The sequence below is a fragment of the Nanorana parkeri genome, unplaced genomic scaffold (genome assembly GCF_000935625.1).
Source record: "Nanorana parkeri isolate BGI_ZX_2015 unplaced genomic scaffold, ASM93562v1 scaffold732, whole genome shotgun sequence".
In the NCBI taxonomy this organism is placed as follows: Eukaryota; Metazoa; Chordata; class Amphibia; order Anura; family Dicroglossidae; genus Nanorana; species Nanorana parkeri.
The window spans coordinates 691706-704863 of NW_017307000.1; the positions used below are offsets into that span (position 1 = coordinate 691706).

Here is a 13158-nt window from a genome sequence, read left to right on the forward strand (position 1 = left end):
ACTAGGCCACATTGCCGATGAGGATAAGGGCTTTTTCCCACAACCTTGGCTCGGTGTTTGTGGGGGTTTGCAGGCAGGAGGACTCATCTGCATCTGGGTACCTCCTTTCATAAAGGGGGGCACCAGATGCCGCCTGTCCCTTGTGAATGAGTAAGGGGTAGTTGTTACTCTTACTCATTCACCAAAGAGTCAAGTCAAATGTAAATAAACAGACAATCCTTTAATTAAACAAAATACACAAACACAAAAATTCTTTGGGGGGACCACACTTTTTTTTTAGTTTTTTGGGCGTTGGGCTACTTTTTAACATTCTTACAAGACCTAAAGGGTCTGGTATGAATTGGGGAGGGGAACTGCACGCAGTTCTATTTTTTTTACAATTTGCGGGGAGTCGGTTCGCTTCAGCGGACCATTCTCACTGCTCCGATTATGTCTTCGGCTGTGCTGAGCCAAGACATATGCATATGACTTGGCTGTGTGATTCAGTTGCCTTCGGCTGTTGTACGGGCTATTGGGAATAGCATGTACAGCAGCCCTTCGGTTCAGCTTAACTGAAGGGTTCCTGCAGCCGAAGCGAGCCAAAGGATTATCTGATCGTTCAGATAAATCCTTCAGCTCTTCAGTGAATAACCCTTGTCGTAGTCAGAATTAAATTCGATACCACACCTATCCTAGAAGAAAAAGGTTAAGGTGCACCCATATAGCAGAATGCTAGAGAAACTGACGTGGACACAAGACCGTCTGTATAGCAGTTTCTACTTTATTAGGATAAACAACTGGTATTTATTGCCATAACTATTAATAATGTATTCTAGACTTTTCTAGGTGTTAACTACACATTAAAATATGTATTAGATACAGTTGTGTGAAAAAGTGTTGGCCCCCTTCCTGATTTTTCATTGTTTTGCACGTTTATCACACTTTAATGTTTTAGATCATCAAACAAATTTAAATATTAGTCAAAGATAACACAAGTAAATACAACATGCAGTTTTTTAAGGATGGTTTTTATTATTAAAGGGAAAACAAAATCCAAACCCACATGGCCCTGTGTGAAAAAGTGTTTGCACCAAAGAAATCAAGGAACAAATTAGAAAGAAAGTAATTGAGATCTATCCGTCTGGAAAAGGTTATAAAGCCATTTCTAAAGCTTTGGGACTCCACGAATGGCAAAAACATGAAACAGTGGTGAACCTTCCCAGGAGTGGGCGCCAACCAAAATTACCCCAAGAGCGCAGCGACGACTCATCCAAGAGGTCACAAATGTGTCCTTGGCACAAAATAATTAATATCGGCAAGATGTAGCCTAAACAAACCACAAGTTCCCAAACCAAGGATACAAAGAGAGAATACACACAAGTTAAACTGAAGTGTGCCAACGGCTGATATAAATTAAAGTGGTGCTCTGAGTGCTCCGAGTTACCATAATATCTTTGTCAACTTCTAAATATAAAAGTGGGGGAGTGAAGGCAAGGCTTGCATGGGAAAACTCTAGAGACCTCCATTAGATAAATAGTCACATATTACCTTATTAACTTTTACTATAATTATCTCACTAAAGATTCATCCTCAATAAAAGTTTACAAAAAAACTTATACTAAGACCAAGCTATGAAAACGCAACAGTGTAAAAAATTCAGGCAACCTTATTGAATAATCCAAAACAAGCATATAGCACATCACTTACAGTTATCAGTAGTAAGCCTTCTCCAGAAATGTCTCCCACTGTGTTAAACAGCACTGTGGAGCAATGAGATCTTGTGCATATACTGTATATCATCTTGAGAGGTTCAAATCCCCCTAAAATTGTATTTTCCATTCTCCAAAAATGTCCACCACTGTGGAACAATGAGGTTCAGAGTTTATACATCAATCAACATTCAGCCATATTATGACCACTGTGAGGTGAAGTGAAAAAATTGATTATTTAATCACAATGGCACATGGAAGTGGGTGGCATATATTAGGCAACAAGTGATCATTTGAAGATGTGTTCGAAGCAGAAAAAAATGGGCAAGCGTAAGGATTTGAGCAACTTTGACAAGAGCCAAATTGTAATGGCTAGACGAATGGGTCAGAGCAACTCCAAAACTGCAGCTCTTTTGGGATGTTACCGATCTGGACTGGTCAGCACCCACCAAAGCTGGTTGAAGCAAGGAAAACTGGTGAACTGGTGTCAGGGTTATGGACGGCCAAGGCTCATTGATTCACGCGGTTGAGCAATGGCTGGTCCGTGTAGTCCGATCCAATAAAAGAGCTTTTAGAAAGAAGAATAGATTGGGAACTTCATCTAAGGATTGGTAAGAGTAGCTTACCCAGAATGGAGGAGGTTTGGGAATTATTGGAAATGCCATCAATTGTTCTGAGCAAAGCTGTGATATATACTCTGGGCCTCATTCTTCAACAGTTCTATTTAATCCACTGGAGGATATGTTTCGTAAATATTTACTGCAGATAACTGCAAATTAGCATGAAGTTATGTGACTGAATATAGAAAAAAGGTTTGTTTAGAGTTGCACTTACCACTTTAAACTATTTATTTTATTATGGATAGAACAGCATGGCTGAAACCCATGTTGGGGTTCTTTGCCATCTGTGTCCCATTTGGGAAATGTCCCTTCACATTCTATCCTGTAGACACAACACCTAGTAAAAGGAAATTGCCTCTATGCGAGGTGAATCCCCTCTTAAACAGTTGTCACAAGAACAAGTGCCCCCACTGATATGCGTTTTCCCTCACACCTGTACCATTGCCGTGAGAGTATACACTAGAAAAGAGGAAGATGTTTTTGGCAGAAGACAATTTGCATGTCTCTTCTGCCAAAAATCCCTACCTTCTAGCATTTATTTTTAGAGTTTAACTCCACTTTAAATCATAAAGGACATAATTTAACAATTGGTAACATCTACACATGCATATATGTAATAGTGCACAATCACCCACCTTTCAGTTACCATATAACATTTGGTGTTTAAAAACACACCTAGAGATAAGGCTAGCCTTCCTAAAGGAATTTAAGTCGTAAAACTCATATCTTATCTCATTGAAAGAATACATATCAAATGCACATTCCCATGTGCTTTATATTTAATAACAAAACTTATATTTCCAAGAAAAACAAAGTGACTTAAAATGAACAACATGCTTCTTGACAATATGGAAATATACTTCTGATTATGCCTTACCCAAGCTACTACAGTTGCTATAAACAGGTAGAGTACAGGCATTCCTCGTTTAGTGACCGAGTTCCGTTCCTACGACTAGGTCGTTAAACGAATCGGTCGCTAAATGAGGAATTGTATACAGTACAGTATAATATGTACATTACAATATTCAGAGCAAACAAATGGACAAAGGAAACTCTAACTTGATAACTTTGCTTTTATTTGCATAAAAATAGTACTAGAGCTGGACTGTACAGTACAATCAGCAAAACAGTACTGTACTGTATAAACAAGGTGTACTGTACAAAAAAAAAAAAGACATTGAGGCTCACTAAACAAGTAAACAATGTGTGCAAGACATTTTGTGGTGCCCTTTGTTGGCTGGCTGGAGTTGTTGGGGACGCAAGCTCTTGGGATTACTCAGATCCTGGGGGCTTACATGTTTGACAACTCCAGTTTAACTCCAGTTAAATGAAGGGGATAACAGGGTTTCATTAGTCTTGCATTTATCGATGGCTTACATGGTAACACACTGTACTAAACAAGTTGTACAGAATATTACACAAAAAAAAAAAAATTCAAGCTAACATTTAACAGGGTTATTCACAAAAAGGTGAAGAGTTTGGAGAAGGCAGGAGAGGTGAACAATCTAGGACAGCATAGCTGAACTGGAAAGTGAGCTGAATTGGATAATTTTTCTAAATCAGCTATTTTGTCGTAGATTGTTCACTTCTCCCTTCTCCAAACTCTTCACCCTCTAGTGTCATCATCGGAATTCTGGTCAGGAGATGTAGAAGGCCCGGGAGATGATGAAGTAGAAATGGAAGAACTAGTAATATGGGTCCTGGGTGTAGTTTTCGAGAAAAATCCCGATAGTGTGGTCTGTTTTGTCATTTTCTTTTTTGCTTCATAAATTTCACGATAGCAACGTAAAAATTCACTTATTTGCCGTTCCACTTTTGTGAACCGTTCAACAATCGGATCCATAGCTTCCAGTTCTAACATAGCTGCATTCACTTTTGAGAACACACCCGCTAATCCCTTTGCAGTGAAGTTCTTTGGTACTTCTTCAATTCTTCCCTCTTCTTCTAAGTGTTGCTGTGCTTCCAACTCTATTAAATCTTCCGTACTTAGTTCTCCCTCAGTATATTCCACTAATTCTTTAATATCTTGCAGTGCAACCTCAAAATTAAGCTCATTAGCAAGTTCCACAGTTGTTTGGTTTATTAAATTGACATGTTCATCTTTGTCAAATGCTTCCGATGTATGCACAAAATGTTTTAGCCATTTTTTCCATATGCCTTGCATACACTTTTCTGTCACTCCTTCCCAAGCTGATGCAATGTTCTTAATGCACTCTAAAATGTTGTATGATATCCAGAAATCACGGGTTACTTCATTGTTTTCTGTTGTTGCTACAGCTTTGGAAAAAGTTGTGCGCAAATAGTATGCTTTGAATGTAGCTATAGCCCCCTGGTCCATTGGCTGAAGGATAGCAGTTGTATTTTTAGGCAGATACACTGCCTTTACATCTGGGTGTAGATCATCAAGATGCTGGGGGTGGCCTGGAGCATTATCAAGCAGAAGGATGATTTTAAAGGGAACACCCTTTTTCAGACAGTAATGCTTCACCGAGGGTGTAAAGCAGTTATTGAACCAATCTCCAAATAAAGCTTGCGTCAACCATGCCTTGTTGTTTGCTCGATAGTAAACGGGCAATGTGTGCATACTAACGTTCTTCAATGCACGTGGGTTCTCGGACCGATAGATGAGTAAAGGCTTCAACTTGAACCCAGTAACATTTCCTCCCAACAACAATGTGACCCTGTCCTTAAAAGCCTTGAAGCCAGGCATTGTTTTAGCTTCTTTGTGTATGTAGGACCTTTCAGGCATTTTCTTCCAAAAAAGTCTGGTTTCATCCACATTGAAGATTTGTTCTGGACAGTAGCCGCCTTTCTCTATGATTTTATCAAATTGGTCAAGAAATGTTTCTGCTGCTACATCTGCACTTGCCGCCTCACCACTGACACTCCGATTATGCAGATTAAATCTGTGACAAAACTTCTGAAACCATCCATGACTTGCTGTGAAAGTTTCAGTTGACTCTTCACCTGCCTTCAAAGTCTTGAAGATACTGAGTGCCTTGGCTTGAATTATTGAAAGACTCATTGGCATTCTTTTTTGTATTTGGTCATCAAACCAGATCACCAATAATTTTTCCATGTCATGGATGAGGCCTTTCCGCTGCCTAGTTATTATGGCTTTAAAACCTGTTGATGTTTTCACTGCCTCCTTCACTCTCTCTTTGTCCTTCAGGATGGTTGAAATGGTTGAATGTGCCAGATTCAAGTCCTGTGCTATTGCATTAACTTTTTTACCAGCTTCATAGTCATTTATGATCTTCACTTTCATGTCAAGATCAATAGCTTTCCTTTGTTTTTTGCTGCTTTTTCCTGGTGAACTCTTCAGTTTTTATGACATCTTGTACTAAGGGGTACAAAATAAACAATACAGTATGGAATAAGGTACCCAGATCTCCCAACACTACTCTTCAAGAAAAAGAAGTACTGTACATTGTCACACTACAGGTACCACCTGTGCTGCAAATCAGAGAAACAGCAAGGTGGCTGGAATGGCTGCCACACCATGCATATACAGTACTGTAGTGTTGCAAACATACAGTACTGTACTATCCATACAGTACTGTACTGTAGACAGTATGCTGCATAGTACTCACGCAGGAATCAAAGTCCGAATTCGGTCGTAAGTCTGAAAACACACACCCCGGTCGTAAGTCCGAGCAGTCGGTAAACAGGTAGGTTGTTAAACAAGGAATGTCTGTATAGGTTAAAAACAACCAATAGATGAGATTCTGCAACTTTGGTCAAACAAGCATTACCTTTAAGCAGTAATATCTATCCACAAAAGATATCAGACAGGTAAAAATATAACAAAAATTAACAGACGCCTGTTTTTTTTTTTTATGTATTGCCAAGCTCACTCTATCTCCGGCCCTTTCTCATGTAGACTTACCACTCTGCAATCTAGTGCTGATCCTGTTCTAAGTTGAATGACAGCCAGCGTCAATCCACCCACATCCTGTGAGCTTCAGCTGTCAGGGACTCACCCCCGGATTGAAGATGTATAATAAAATAGATACCGGTATATGTTCCAAACCGGAATAGGGATTGTCAAGACTAGATTTGTGCTTTAATGTTCCTCAGGAAACATCACAAATATACTTTACCTGTGATAAGGGGCTGTAGGCTGCCATTGTTAACCTGCCCTGAAAATACTGGTTCTCTAGGGGCCATGCTGATGCAATAACATCAGTATTTTCTAAATCACTAACATGGAACAGGCATTTAGATCAGGAGCTTTGACTTTACTTGCCGCATGCCTGTCCAGTAATTAAAAATTGTTTAAAGTACAAAATCTAGAAAGTTTGCTGAGTTTATTTTATTCTGACATCTATGCAACTCCACACATGGTGGTGGAGGAATCTGCTGATTGCACTGTCTTAATAATCACGATTTGTGTGATTTGTGATTATTTTGAATGAAACCCTAAAATACAGTGCAATTAGGCTGTGCTCTGTATATGCACTTTATGATTTAATTTTGAATTCTGACTGCAGTGTACATTTAAGTACTATATAACTAAGTGTGCAATCTTCCAGCAAACATTGGGTAACATGGTCATAATTCTCAAAATCATCATAATCATATATAGGCAGCTATGTATTCCTTTTTTGGCAGATTCTGAAGTTCTTCCTTAACCCTTTCGCTGCCAAGGACGTATGGCATACGGACCAATGTGTCATAAAAACACCTTCACAGACTAAAAAAGTAATTACTTTCACAGTAAAAAGAATCCAGCAGCACATCGCTTGGGACACTGAAAAACTCCTTTATTCTGGTTTGCCCTATCCAGAGCTATGACTAAGCCCTAGATAGGGTGGAACGCATTAGAGGGGTGGACCCCTCTAAAGGCCAAATTGAGCTGAGCTGTGCAAGCTTAAATAAAGGAGGTTTTCAGCGTGGCAAGTAGTGTGTGGCTGAATTCTTTTTACTGTGAAGGTGTGTCTATTAGAACGTGGACGAGCTCAGCCAGCGGGCACCCATTTTTCTTACCTGCTGCTTGGCCGTGAAGGAGTGGTGTGTCAATATGTTATCTTTGTCTGAGAAAGTAATTAACCTAGCAGTATGTTTTTGGAAATAAACTGAAAACCTAAAACGAAACCCTATCACAAAAAATTTTAAACATACAAACTGCATTCTGATGCCATAGTGAGATTTGAACCCAAGGTTACAGTACTGCAAGACAAGCCCCAGAACTATTCAGACAAAACTGAAAAAAGGAAGCATATGGTCATTTTAGGATGGCTTTATTGTAATATAGTGTGTAAAATAAAAAATAATGTTAAACATTTTCTTTTATTGCATTACATAAAATACAAAACATAGTCATAGTTATTTCTCCATGAGGCATAGCCTCTGTTTGCTTATTTCCACATTGTGACATTGTGCAGTGCATTCACTGTCAGAAGATGGCAAACACAATACAAATGAAAAGACTCATGCAATATGAGGGTGATGACATCATGCAAACACTATTCATTTTATGTTAAAGGCTAAATTTAGACTTCTTGGAACTATGAGTGAAGAGCCTATAATCAAGTGTTTAAACATTACACATTTAGGTTATTCCATGGGTCCCTGTTTTCAAGGCAAAGGGCAGTAGGTAATGTGGCAGCAATCATCTTTAGGTTACTCTAGATAGATGAAAGGTGAATCTGGTTGCTATAGATTACCACACCCCACTGTGCTTTATGTTGGCTTACTAAATAAGACCATAATAAGCCCATTAGTGTAATAGAAGCTACAATGTACTACAAAAGCTGAAATAATAAATATTACGTAGAATGCACATGCTCTAGAATGTTGAATATTAACTTAAAAACATAAAGAAAAAATAAAGAAAAAAAGAATACAAAAGAAAAAAAAAAGAACAGAATAAAACACATTACTAAACAGAAGCACACATATTTATATTTTACTTGGCTTTCTATGAAAGCTAATAGTTTTAAAGTGCATAAGAAAACATGCAACAACATTATTTAACATAAAAGTTAGAGACATCCAGCTGGTGCAAGAAATGACTTCCTAATAAAGCCTGGCAATGCCAGACAGATGCTACATTGAGGGCTCCTTCTATCCAGATGTGCTTTCATGCATTTTGGTTAATTTTCTAAAGAAGGTACAATGTATGGGCATTATATGTATGGACGTATGGCCAGAAGAGCCATTGTTTACAATAGAGTCTGTTCCCACCAGAGATTGATTACACAAGATGTACTTAGGCTGTCCACTTAGAAAAGTGAAGGTGTACTTTACAGAGTGAATGTTAGGGAAAATTAAGAAGCTGTTATCACTTTGAATACCCAATCATGTTGGAGAGATTTCTTTCTAACACGACTGGGTATTTCAAGTGAACAGCTTCACCTTATTCACTAAAATAGTATTAAGGTCTGGGTGGTATTTTTTACCCTAATGCATTCTCTGCATTAGGGTAAAAACGGCCCAGTACCTTTTTTCTATCCCCAATAAGCAAGATGCGTCAATAAAAGACGTTTTTCTACTTTGGAGTGCCGGTGTCCATAACTCTTTATTTTTTCTATCCCCGCCCCCCACACTTACCTGTCAGCTAAGCTCATCCCCGCCCGCGATCCTCCTTTCCCTGAACTTCCTGGTTGCAAGGGGAGGATACTGATGGCAAAAGAGCCATAGGCTTCTTCTGCCATCAATCAAATTGTTGGGCGGATAGAAGGGGCGTGACCCCACCACAGGGCTGTGTGTGTGTCTATGGACACACACAGCCACTGCGGGCACGAGTGCGCACAGGTGCCTCCATTAGCCGATGGAGGCACCCCTGGAGGGGGCGGGGGGAAGATTGCTGCGGGGACCCACTAGACAACAAGGAATTACGAACTTTTAAAGAAAAACGGCAACAGCCTCAATCAAAGGTGAGTCTCCTTGTATTTTTATAAAAATAATTCTTTAATATCACTTTAACATTCGATGTTGCAATGTAAACTTTCACTAAATGAAAAGCATCTACTCCTTTAGTTAATCAACCTCATTGTATTGCAATGTACTGGAAGAAAAATGCCATTTGCCATTCCATTTAATTAAAATGGAGTCTCTTAAAAATTCAACATGCGTCCTTGGATGAATGAGCCCTAATGTATGTAAGAGCCTGGATTAAAAAAGAACAAACTTGATGAACAATGCTAAAACTGAATTATAACTATACCTAAATTTTCTTTTGGGTGAAACGCTGCATGGTTACATAGTTACATAGTATTTGAGGTTGAATAAAGACATTAGTCCATATCATTATCACATTTGGATTTTTACTGATCTACGGGACACAGCAGTGAGATCTCTTCCACCCTCAGTTGAGTCACCTTTGTCTCCTGCCTCATGTCTCCCCATATTTCTGCAGAGAATCTACTAAAGTGCATACAATACTGCTTGTCAGTGTTCTGCACCCCTCTAGTGGATCCTCTAAAGGACTATAGAAATTTACAGGCTTATCACAGCTTTGTAGCATGGGAAAAACATTTCTTGCGGGGCGCAGCATATCAGAAAAGACCTTCTAAAGACTGAACTAGACACACTCCACCTAAAAATCAAGAAATCAGTTGTGGTTTCATTAGTTTTTTTAAAATCACAATTAGATACAAAAAGTCAAAGCACAAAGTCTTCTTTAGAAAAATGACTGCACCAGCTACTTCACAGCACTTACACTCAGGGGCGTATTTACCGCGAGGCAAACAAGGCGTTTGCCTGGAGCGGCACTTTGCAGGGGAGCGGCATTTTTCGCCCCCCTGCAAAGAGGAAAGCTGGGGACGAACAAGGCACCGGGCGCACAAGATCAAGCAGCGTCGGTTGCCTTAACAGGTGGCTGCTAACAGGGCCTGGCAGTGAGCTGGCGGGTGTATGAGGAGGCGTGGCCGGGGCCGAGGGAGAAGCGGCCCGGCCGTCGGAGGCTGCGGTGACGCTCCAAGAAGATTGGGCGGCTGCAGAAAGACGCGGACCTGGGCCGGTGGAGGCTGCAGATGGGATGGCGGCTCCAAGAAGCATCGCGGCTGCAGATGGGATGGGACCGAGATAGACACGGCCCTGGTCGGGGGAAGCTGCGGGCGGCTCAAGTAAGATGCAGGCTGGAAGCAAGATGCAGAATGGAAGCAGGCTGGGGAGTTGCAGGTAAGAAGAGCAGCATGTGTGCAGGGAAAGGGACCCTCCACAGCCCATAATAGATCATGCACAGCCCACCTTAAAGTCTCTGTGCAAGGTCTATGGTGGGCTCTGGGGGGTCTCTGGTGGGGTTTGCAGGAACTCCGATGGGCACTGCAAGGTCTATGGTGGTCTCCTGACATCCTGCAGTGCCCACCAGAGATCCTTTACAGCACACTTGAGACCCCGGCTTCCCTGCAACACTAAGGCCTCATTCACACTGCTTAAGGCTGTGACACACTGCACGCAAAGCAGCGTGGAGCGGTGACGCGCTGCCTTCGCGAGCAGTGTGTCATGTAATTTTCTCCTCGGCACCTCAGCTTGCGAGAGCTCGCGTAGCTGAGCGTGCCGAGATGAAATATTTCATCTTCAGCCAATCGGCTTGCGCGTATAAACCGACGTGATGCGACGTCTGGCTGGTTGTTATGCAGGAGCCGATTGGCTGAAGGTGCAATCAATCAATCATGTGCCTGCACTCAGCTCACACACAGCACGCAAAGCTCAGCTCCATGCCGGACAGCTTTGCTTCGCTCTGCACGGCTTTGCGTGCAGTGTGTCACGGCCTTCAGAGTTGGCCCATAAACATCCGTGCTGGTGCGGGTGTCCATACTCGGACGCAGATAGGATCCATCCTGTCTGTGTACGAGTATGGACATCCACACGGACGTGCAGTTCAAGTGAGCGTACAGCTGCGTCCTCCCATAGAGAAGAACAGGCTGCTGCGTACAAATCACACGCAGCACCTGTCCTTCCCGGGAACGGCCCGATATGGCCGTGCACGTCCCAACTCAGTGTGAATAAGGCCTAATAGCGCAATCTGTCAGACGCTGTATCCAGCGACTTGAAAGAATACGCAAAATGTCTTTTTAGATGGGGGGTTCTTTTTGCCTAGGGCAGCACGAAACCTAAATACACCACTGCTTACACTACATCCATAGTGATTAAAGTGTTGTTTTTAATGCCATGGAAAGGTTATTTCCAGAGGTTCTGAGGTGGACAATTTTAGGAAGGTAGGGAGCAGGCTACATTAACAAAATAACATTTTACAAAAGATAGAAAAGGTTTAGGAATTTAGTCACCAGCTGTAATATTTTAGGTGCATTTGATCAACTTACTGCTGAGACTTTTCTGACCCTGCAAAAGACAGACCTGCTTAGGTATACATTGTCACTGTAAACCAAACTAACTTGCGCTAATGGAAATAGTAATAGTATAAAAGATGTGTAAAAAATGTAAGAACTGGATTAAAATTAAAATTAATACGACCCTGGAGCTGATCCTTACCGTTATCGAATTTCCGGAAGGGCAATTAGCGCTGTACACCTTGTTGCATCATACATTGTCACTGGACACTAGAAACTATGCTTGTCTTAACTCATGCTCTAGTGTACTCCATGCCCAAGAGGGTTAAGGCAGTGCTGGAAAATAATGGTGGCCACACAAAATATTGACACTTTGGGCCCAATTTGGAAATTTTCACTTAGGGGTGTACTCACTTTTGTTGCCAGCGGTTTAGACATTAATGGCTGTGTGTTGAGTTATTTTTAGGGGACAGCAAATGTACACTGATATACAAGCTGTACACTCACTACTTTACATGGTAGCAAAGGGTAATTTCTTCTGTGTCGTCACATGAAATTATATAATAAAATATTTACACAAACGTGAGGGGTGTACTCACTTCTGTGAGATGCTGTACATGATGAAGATCTACTCTGCACAAATATATTTCCCCTTTGTAATTTGTTTGATATTGAATAAAATATTTCAATTATTTTACATTAGATTTTTACTTTATATTTGTCACTTCCTGTATGATCCTGTTATATACATTTTTCATATTAGATCTACAAGGAAGTGTTACATGTGATAGTTATATATTGATTGGTAGCCCCACTGCAAGGGTTAACTTTTAAAAATCCTTCTTTAAGGGACTCTGTCATTTTTTTCCTGAGGTAGCCACCTCCACCCAAACTTGTTCATTAGGTTCTAACAACTTCTTCTAGTCAGATTTTTCTGACATTTACTCAGTTGCTGACATTAAAGCAACATTAAACGTTCATATAGTCCATGAGGCTCAGATCTACAGAATCGGATCACAAAGGTTTGCTCTATTGGACTGCAATCCCTGTTACCAACGGTCCATATGTCCGCTGGAGGATCCATCAAAATCAAATCCAAAATTGGGTAAAAAAACGAGAAGAAAACTGGTCTGAGAGGTTGCCAAGAGGCCTACAGCAACATTAAAGGAGCTGCAGGAATTTCTGACAAGTACTGGTTGTATACTACATGTGACAACAATCTCCTGTATTCTTCATATATCTGGGCTGTCAGGTATGGTGGCAAGACAGAGGCCTTTTCTTATTAAGAAAAACATCTAAGCCTGGCTACATTTTGCAAAGACCTACATCAAGTCTGACAAAAGCAAGTGGAAAAATGTGGTAATGTCTGAGGAGACCAAGGCTAAACTTTTTGCCCACAATTCCAAAAAATATGCTTTGCACGAAAACAACATTGCACATCACCAAAAGAACACCATACCCACAGTGAAGCATGGTGGCATGAATCTTTGGGCCTGTTTTTTTGCAACTGGAAATCATGACTGTTTTTAATGCAGTGCTGTTCGAGGACCCGAAGATCACGGGCATCCAATATTACGTTTCAACCTTGTCCCTGGCACACAGAGATTTCTC

General features: G+C 40.8%; 1 protein-coding gene across 1 annotated transcript; it reads right to left on the minus strand.

The window, feature by feature from the left end:
• Positions 1-3914: 3914 nt before the first annotated feature.
• LOC108793282 (tigger transposable element-derived protein 1-like) lies at positions 3915-5576 on the minus strand. The gene has a single exon (XM_018564191.1). The coding sequence runs from the start codon at positions 5574-5576 to the stop codon at positions 3915-3917; it is 1662 nt and encodes a 553-aa protein (XP_018419693.1).
• Positions 5577-13158: the final 7582 nt, after the last annotated feature.